At 30.9% G+C, this 9,011-nt stretch overlaps 1 protein-coding gene across 1 annotated transcript; it reads left to right on the forward strand.

The window, feature by feature from the left end:
* The first annotated feature begins 4,448 nt into the window (after nt 1-4,448).
* Nucleotides 4,449-6,988, forward strand: LOC104242946 (putative F-box protein At3g23260). The gene is made up of 4 exons (XM_070147413.1): nt 4,449-4,477; nt 4,584-4,774; nt 4,881-4,927; nt 5,773-6,988. Exons 1-4 carry the CDS (start codon nt 4,449-4,451, stop codon nt 6,862-6,864), a joined length of 1,359 nt encoding a protein of 452 aa, XP_070003514.1. The 3' UTR covers nt 6,865-6,988.
* The last annotated feature ends 2,023 nt before the right edge of the window (nt 6,989-9,011 follow it).

Consider the following 9,011-nt stretch of genomic DNA (forward strand, 5'->3'; position numbering starts at 1 on the left):
GAAGCGTACTTGATTACAAATCTACACTTCAATTTCCTTTTTTAAACTTAATTAAATATTTATTTTAATGTTCCTATTCAATTTTTTTTTAAAGAATATGGAATATTGATATTCTCTTTATTCTACTTTCCATAACTCGGTGTTCTCTTTGCTTGTTCTTTTTACTTTCCCAAATTGCAAATCCTTATGATTTTTTGGATTGACTTTGTTTCTCATCTTATCCAACTTCAAATAATTCTGAATATCAACTAGAGTGAGTTTACTTTGGGTCATCTCTGGCCTACTAGTTTGTGCTCACACAATCAACTGTTACTGATACTGTTCAGCTAGATTTTACCAACATTTTGAGTCATCTCTTGCATTCTGGTGATGATTATGTTTTTCTCGATACCATTCTTCGACCAAAATGATACCTTCATGATGATTCTCAATTGTATAGAAATATAAAATCTCCTCCTTCTAGAGGAAATTGTTGTGTTCTACAAGATAGTAGTTCTGAACAATCTACTCCTACGAACATTAACCCAGTATAATCCCACTTAGTGGGGTCTGGGGAGGGTAGTGCGTACGCAGATCTTACCCCTACCCTAGGGTAGAGAGACTGTTTCCAAATAGACCCCCGACATCCTTCCCTCCAAGAACTTCTCACCTTACTCTTGGGGAGACTCGAACTCACAACCTCTCGGTTGGAAGTGGGGGTTGCTTACCATCAGGGCAACCCGTGATAATAATGTAGAATGCATAATAGTAATTAATAAGAAGTTTGGTTGGTAATAATACATTGTATACAATGGGAGACTGTGGTAACTAATTCTCAGCAAGTTCCCTGCTTGAATAGTAGCCAGCTATATAATTTATCTTCTTGGCTAAACATCTTTTTTGGCATATTTTTTCGTCTTCCTTTTGTTTCATTTTTCTTTTTTTCCTTTCTTGGTTTTGTATTTCTTCTAACAGTTTAGAAAATTCGTCTCTTAGAGAAGTGTTTTCTCAAGTTGGATGTAAGTGACAGATTTTTGATCAATTAGAACTTGTCACTTCTAAATAAAAAACACAATAAGAATCTTTTGGGAGTTCATTCACTCAACTGGAGTTTGTTCCAGGCTTTCAATGGTTTATAATCAGCATTCAAGAATATAGTTACACATACCACTTTGTGCTGTAGAATAACTATACAATTCCCTGTGAACAGAGCTTCACCTCGAAAAGGATTGTGACTTCAAATCATCAATGGAAAGATACATAATATTAACTGAATGCATCCTCTTAACTTCGTTCTGTTTCTGTGTTCGTTTTGTTCGTCCCTTCGTTTTCTTCTCTTCTGGACTTGCGTTTTTGCTCTCTACTGTGTGCTTCTACAACAAGCATGTGATCTTCGTTATCATGTTCTTCCCTAAAGATATGTAACCTTCTAATTTATAACATATTTATTTGTTTGCAGATATTTTTGATCGAGAACTTGTAAAAAAAGGTCCATAAAGAAGTCCTAAGACCGCATATGTAAATAGTTGTATAATACATGTTGTAACTGTTGTGGCACTTTAAGTGTCCCTTAGTGTGATACTCCCATGAACGCAAACAATGTATATTTTGTTCAAAATGTATGTAAATTAAGTGTGTATGACTTAGCATGAAATATTGTCTACTCGATACTTGCAACATTAATTTATTTGCAATTAGATATCATGCAAAGTTAAATAATGTTGGGCCTAGCACGGGCTTCACCAACCTAGTTCAATCAAAAAAGAAAGAGGACGTATGGTGTTCTTGAAAGATGACGGAGTAACTTTTTTATGTTTTGATTTAGGTGAAACTCTTTTATATACTAAAATACTTAAAATATACAAAACTATTTCCCACCCATTTGATTTTCTTACAATTTGACAAAAGAATTTTTATTCAATAAAAATAATTATATTCGAATATTTAAAATTTGTTATGAGCTAATATTAAGCATTTAAATAAATAAAATATAATTTATACTGTTTATTGCTGAAAATAAATAATTAAGTATTTGGAATAGCTAATTAGCAAAAAAAATTTAATTTCATTATTTTTTAAATTCATCATACAAGTAAAACTATCTTCTTGACAAAAATCTTGGCTTAAATATATATGTTTCAATAAAAAAGACCACCGATGATGAAAAAAATTTAGAAAATAAAGTGGAATCAATTATAATATTAATATTAAAAACTAACTTGGTTAAAAGTCAAAATAGAAGAAATAAGAATGAAACAATAAGTATTCAAAATAAGTTGACATTATTATTATTTTTATTTTTCATCTATTCTAATAAATGGCCCTCTATAATTTTTTGTGTACGTAATAAGTTATTGGTTGTAAAATACACATTCAGTATTAGTCAGTTCTGGACCTTACATTTTTTCTTAATTATTTATTTTTTCCTAAAAGCTATATGACCTAGCCGTTCATTCCAATAGCTCTAAAAGAAAGATACAATATTTTCAATTAATGTTAATTTGGTGATTGTTTGAAGAATTGTAATAAAAATATATAACAATTTCGATCATCTTAGATTTAATATTATGTCACAAAAATGACTACAATTTTTGTAAGCTTACCCCAAAGGATACGCCCTTCAAATTAATATAAAATATGTGTGCTCAAGTTTTTTACGTCTTCTAAAAACTATATGACGACCCTCTTTATTTCAAATCTCTAAAAAAATATAATTATTTTTACTGATAGCCTTTTGAAGAATCATAATAAAAATATATAATAAATATCGGAATTTAATTATCAATAAGCAGATATGTCAATCATTTTAGATTCAATATCATGGTACATGAGGGGTTGCTCTGATGATAAGCAACCTCCACTTCCAACCAAGAGGTTGTGCGTTTGAGTCTCCCCAAGAGCAAGGTGGGAAATTCTTGGAGGGAAGGATGTCGAGAGTCTATTTGGAAACAGCCTCTCTACCCTAGGGTATGAGTAAGGTCTGCGTACACACTATCCTCCACAGACCTCACTAAGTGTGATTATACTGTGGTTGTCGTTGTTATTGTTGTATCATGGTACATGAATTACTACCATTGTCGTGAGATTTTTTCAAAAGATATGCCCTTCAAATTAAGATGAAATACGTGTTATCCAATACAAAATGTGTATCGATCATTTTACCTTTAAAAATAAATTTTAGAATTGTTTTAAAACTTGGGATGAGCTATTATTAAGATTTGAATCAACAACAACAAAAAAATCTCTTTAACGTTAAAGAACAATCCTAATTAACCAAAAAAGTCTTTGCTTTAAGTAATTTGCGAAAAATTCAAGTCATTCTTTTCGAAATTTATAATAAAATAGTTATAATATAATAGTAAAGTCAAACTGTTAAAATACAAATGTTAAAACAACAAGAATGAAACATTAGAAGACAAAATATATTCTAAGTTAGTTGCTATTAATTAATTAATTTTCTTTCTGGTATTCGTTCAAATAAATGACAATTCCCTATACTTTTCTATGTACAAATTACTTATTTTAAAAAATTAACTTAATGTAGACATTTTACTTAACATTTGATATTTTGATTTACATGTTCTTCATATACACATATTTTACTGATTGACGCTAATCACACGTGCAATGCACGTACACTAAAGCTAATAACATGTATAATAATATACATACCGAAACTTGGAATATAACCTCATACTTGCAATAATAGATGTTGTATAAATCATGTATAAATTTTAATAAACTATGTATAAATTATAATAGATAAATTATACACGATGTAAATCATGTATAAATTATACCAGATAATATACCAAGTAAAAACCAAGTATAGATTGATGTTATATTTTATCATAAAAATTTCAGCTATTGTGTATATTGATCGTGTATTATTAATGTTAATAATAGTAGATAATAAATATATACAAGGAATACATCTATACAGAATATTATAATAGTATACAATTATGTATAAATATGTACATATATAGTATAATGATGGTATTAATGGTGTACAGATTTACAATAATATTCTATTATGTATTAGCATAATAATATTGAAGAACAAAGGTATCTTCGACAAAAATAATAATCCTATTTGAAGAAGATGTCATAAATCAACGAAATAGAAAATTCTTTGAGATTTTTCATATATATGTTTTTTGTTTATGGAAAGAGAGAAAATATGCAATCCGTTTACACGGTATTAGTGAAGATTGAAACATTTTCCTTAAACATTGGGTGCTTGCATTTTGGCTATTAAATAGGATGTCCCTTATAGCGGTATTTAAGGAATTACAATTATATATATATATATATATATATATAATAAAATCTGCTATATTTTTGAAATAAACAGAAATTACTAGTATTAGTTACGAAAATTATTTTTATAAAGAGACCATCTGTATGAAAAACTCAATATAAGAATTATAGATACGAAAAAGGTGCATAGATGAGTCTAGGAGAATATGGACTTTCATGCTAAACAATGGGAAAGGTCAAAATGGGTAGAACCGGACCCGACAGCCATTACCGACCCGATTCAGAAATATAAAGAACCCTAACTATGATTGTAAAGAGAAGCCCTAGCATTCAAATTGAAGCGACACAAAAAAGTCAGAATCTTTCAATGAAACTGAAGATGACACAAATGAAGAAGAAGAAGAAGAAGTTCAACAGAAGAAGAGGAAGAAATCTGTTGCAATTACAATAAAGGATTATCTTTTCAATCAAATTATTAGCAAAAGACAAAAGTTTAATGAGAAATCAGTGCTTCCCCATCCGATTTGCAAAGGTATCTGTTTCTTCGGCTGCTGCTTGTGTGTGTGTGTGTGTGTGTGTGTGTGTTTAATGCACCTGCACTATTTCAACTATAATTTTTTCCTAAAATGAAATTGCAGGGAAGAGCGTGTTGGATAATAATAAAGAGCAGACGGATGTTGATAAGGTGAGTTCTGATTTCAAGCTGGTCTTACTTACTTACATACAATTGGGTTTAATTTGTTATTGGTTGGACTTAGATTTGTTAGACATTTCTCCAGGTTATGCTTAAAAACATTAAAGATAACATTTTTCAATCAAGATAATATGGCTAGCTAACAACGCCAATTATTCGTTGGAGTTCAGGGTGTTACTTACAATGAAGTTTAATTGTTGTTGGTTGGACTTAGGTTGACTTCTATGTGTGTTTGCTATGGCTAAGAGGTGTATTCCCGTGTTTAATTCACTTAAAATTGTTAATAAAGTGTATTAAACCCTCAGTGGGAGAACTTAGCAGTGCATTGTTTGGTGCTAAATAGAAAGAAAGGGAATAATGCATGCTATCACTGTAATATTTTCCTATCAGTGCTCGCTGGTATAGTCACCAGAATTCCCTGGAACCTTAGGGCACATCGCCTTAGTGAGACAAAGACCGAAACAAATCACTACCAAACATCAATGGTTTCAATCACATAACTTTTGTGTCACCACTAGAAAAAATGTGAGATGATGGATTTATGCTTTTTCACTAAGTTATTTTGTCAAACTAGACACCACAACCACAGCCAAGGGCATCAAACATGTTGGAAATTCTTAAAGTACTTCCCTCGTCTGTTGCCTATTGCCACTGCCCAATTGCCAAGTATTTTCATTTTTCTCCACTTGATATTTTCTTCTTTAGTATTTGTTAGTTGTGAATACTAGACTGAAGAAATTAAGAAATTTCCAGGTTTATCTTTTCTCTTGGTTGAAATTGTCTTATTTATGTTTAGTTGAAAAAAAAGATCTGATTACTTTTCCTTTCCTATCTAGGCCCTGGAAATTCACTTTGAAGAGGAAATTTTTATGAACATTCTCAGCAGGTTACCCGTGCAGTCTCTTGTTCAATTAAAATTTGTTTCAAAATTTTGGAAGACATTAATATCTGATCCTTACTTTAAGATGAAGCATCTCAGTCATGCCAAGAATGACCCAAATTCCCAAAAACTTCTTGTTAGCCAAGATTCGCCTTATAAACATGATATGTATACCTTTTGTTGTTCTTTATCGTCAGCTCAACTGGTTGAGGATGAACAAAAACTTGATTGCCCTTTAAACTTCAAACCATCAGGTTGCAGAATGTATTGTTGTTGTGATGGGCTGTTTTTTCTTGGTGTTTATGATGGATCTTATGAGCACTTTTTGTTGTGGAACCCCTCCACAAGAGAATCAAGAGTACTTCCCCGTCCAGAGTATTTGAATAGATGTTCTACTTACGGAATCGGATATGACGTTACTAGTGATGACTATAAGATCCTTAAGATTGATGGGAATGTACTCGATGATTTCATAATGCCCTATGAAATTCTTGAGTTGAAAAGTGGTTCTTGGAGAAATATTGGTAAGCATCCAGATGGGAGAATCGTTATGTCGTCACTTTGGGACCAGTATCCTTTGGCATTTGTACACAGTGCATTCCATTGGCTTAGTACGTACCAATACATGACTCGGTCATATTATGGTTGCTATGTGGTGTCATTTACTGTTTCAAATGAGGTGTACAGAGAGATTCCCGTGCTAGAGCGAATGTGCTATGTATCCAACTCCGGGACCGACCAGCTTGGCATTTCAGAATTGGGAGGAATGATTTGCTTTCATTCTACTCATATTCATCAGGGGGAGTGTACTTTTAAGTTATGGGTCATGAAAGATTATGGTGTCAAGGAATCTTGGACCGAATTGCTTACAATAAAAGAAACTGGTCTTCGTTTAGTCAGACCGAAATACATGTTTGCGAATGGTGAAGTTTTACTGTCTTGTGGACATTCGCAACAGTATGGTACGATATTTAGGACATCCAAAGGACCATTTGGATTATGGCCTCAACGTTACGATACCTATCAGGTAGGATTTGCGTATACATAAAGCTTGATCTCTCCTAAATTATTTACTTAGTATTTGTTTATGTATGAATGAGAACCTTTGGTTTCTGACCCGACTCTTATGATAGTCTTCAAAGTCAAATCCAGTGGCATCATCTTTCACTATATATCTCTCTCTCACACGCACACACACATTCTGGCAGAGAACATTTGATGGTGACCAGCAGCTGCAACTTTCAAAGTAGCTTCTTCAAACAAAAATTGTAAACATAACCCCACATCAATAAAATCTGAATAAATGTGGAGATTTTTACATGTACATCAACTACTTGTAGCTGTTTATAGCAAGCATGAGTAGAGAATTTTTTTTGCTAATTGGTTATATTAGCTTTAGTTGGTGCATAGAAGAATGCGATTTATAAGTATTCAGCAGCAGACTCACATAATATAAATCACATTCGATAATTTTTTTTTTTTTTGGTAAGTAAACTATTTTATTTACCAATAGCAAATATGTACAAGTATGAAACAAAAGCAACTGGCTTTGGACAGGCCCCAACTTATAAATTAGCAAATCCAACTTATAAATTTGTATTAAATTAGCAAATACAACTTATAAATGCATTCATCAAATGCAACTTATAAAACGCTTTCCGAAAGTGCAACTTGTAATTCGCATTCAGCAAATGCAACTTTTTTATCTTTTCTAACAACAACTAATAAACTTTCTCCCAATTCGTGTTTTGGACATGCTTTCTTACAAGCTAAGAACATTTTTTTTTTCTTTTTCTTTTCTGCATTGACCATCAAGTTGACACATTATTAGGTCAAACCTATAAGTCAAGGAAAAAAGTAAAAAAAAAAAAAAAAAAAAAACTACACGGCAAATTTCAGCTTTTACACCAAAGTCCTTTAAGGGACATGTTTAATGAAAAAAAAAACAAAATAAATATTATACGTGATGGCATTTGATTTCCATCCGTATTATAGTTAAGGATTGGAAATAAATACAAAATTAATAGCTCTATTAAACTATAATCCATGAAGGGATTGCAGAGTAACAAAGAATTAGTAGATAGAGTTTTTTCCAAAAGTGAAAAACTAGAGAGTTCATTTCTTCCTCATGGAATATTATATATAATAGGTGAAAGAACTAATTAAGGAGTAAAGAGTTACGTAAGGTGTGGAGCGAAAATCAAATTTAAAATAAAGATAAATAAAAGATAAATAGGTGATAAATAATTAATTATTATAGAGTTGTGAAATTGTAATCTTTAATTTCCTTGTGGTTTGGTGTTGATCAGATTTCAGAAATTAAACGCACACATACACATCAACACCTACTACAAAAATGATGCTCTTAATTATTGTTGTGTTGGTCTAAACTCTATTCAATATAAATTATTAGGCAAAAATTGTACTTGTAGAAAAATGTGACGTTTTAAACATTATTACATATGTTCAACCAGCTTAATTATCAACAAAAACACCATTACTTAATGATAGAGGACACAATAACATTTAAACAAACAACAAAATCATTAATTTTCTAGACAATTTTGAGCATATTGGAAATTTTAGGGTTCAATAATGCGCACTATTATCTTGCAATACCCCCTCTTACTCCACTTTTATTAGAGGGACAGAAAGAAATTAAAAGAATGGATAAGAATAAAAAATATCATTTAGCTCGAAAATTTTTATATATATATATATAAACTTAAATATATTCTTCTTTATATATATATCTCACTGGTGTTTGATTGGAATATAAGATTCTAATTGAAACAACAAATTAACTTAAGGAGTCATATTCCTTATTTGATAGAAAAACCAAAGAAAAATGGAACAAATTGTATCAAGTAAAGATAACAACCTATATCTTATCATAATTCACCTACTCAACAAAATTATCCAAAAAATTATTTATTATAAAATCCTTCACATTTTAGCTTGTGACCACATCTGATGTCACTTCCTTACATAATTCTGGGTTCCATTAAACCAAATAGATTTAATTCGTCAATCAATTACGACTCCTTTGAATATTTAATAGCAATTTTAATTTAAACATTTCAATCAATAAATGCTTTGAATATTTAGACAGCACATATCAATATTGTCTTATACTTAATTTTTTTCCTTTCTCCCTATACCGTCAAAGGCTATGGTAGAATAATAGGTCTTTCT

The sequence above is a fragment of the Nicotiana sylvestris genome, chromosome 5 (genome assembly GCF_000393655.2).
Source record: "Nicotiana sylvestris chromosome 5, ASM39365v2, whole genome shotgun sequence".
NCBI lineage: Eukaryota > Viridiplantae > Streptophyta > Magnoliopsida > Solanales > Solanaceae > Nicotiana > Nicotiana sylvestris.

Bases quoted from the DNA above. Each gene is read 5' to 3' on its own strand.
- LOC104242946 (XM_070147413.1), top strand. From the start codon at position 4,449: ATGGACTTTCATGCTAAACAATGGGAAAG. The intron at 4,478-4,583 runs GTCAAAATGGGT...TTCAAATTGAAG, and splicing joins CATGCTAAACAATGGGAAAG to CGACACAAAAAAGTCAGAAT. The intron at 4,928-5,772 runs GTGAGTTCTGAT...TTTCCTATCTAG, and splicing joins AGCAGACGGATGTTGATAAG to GCCCTGGAAATTCACTTTGA.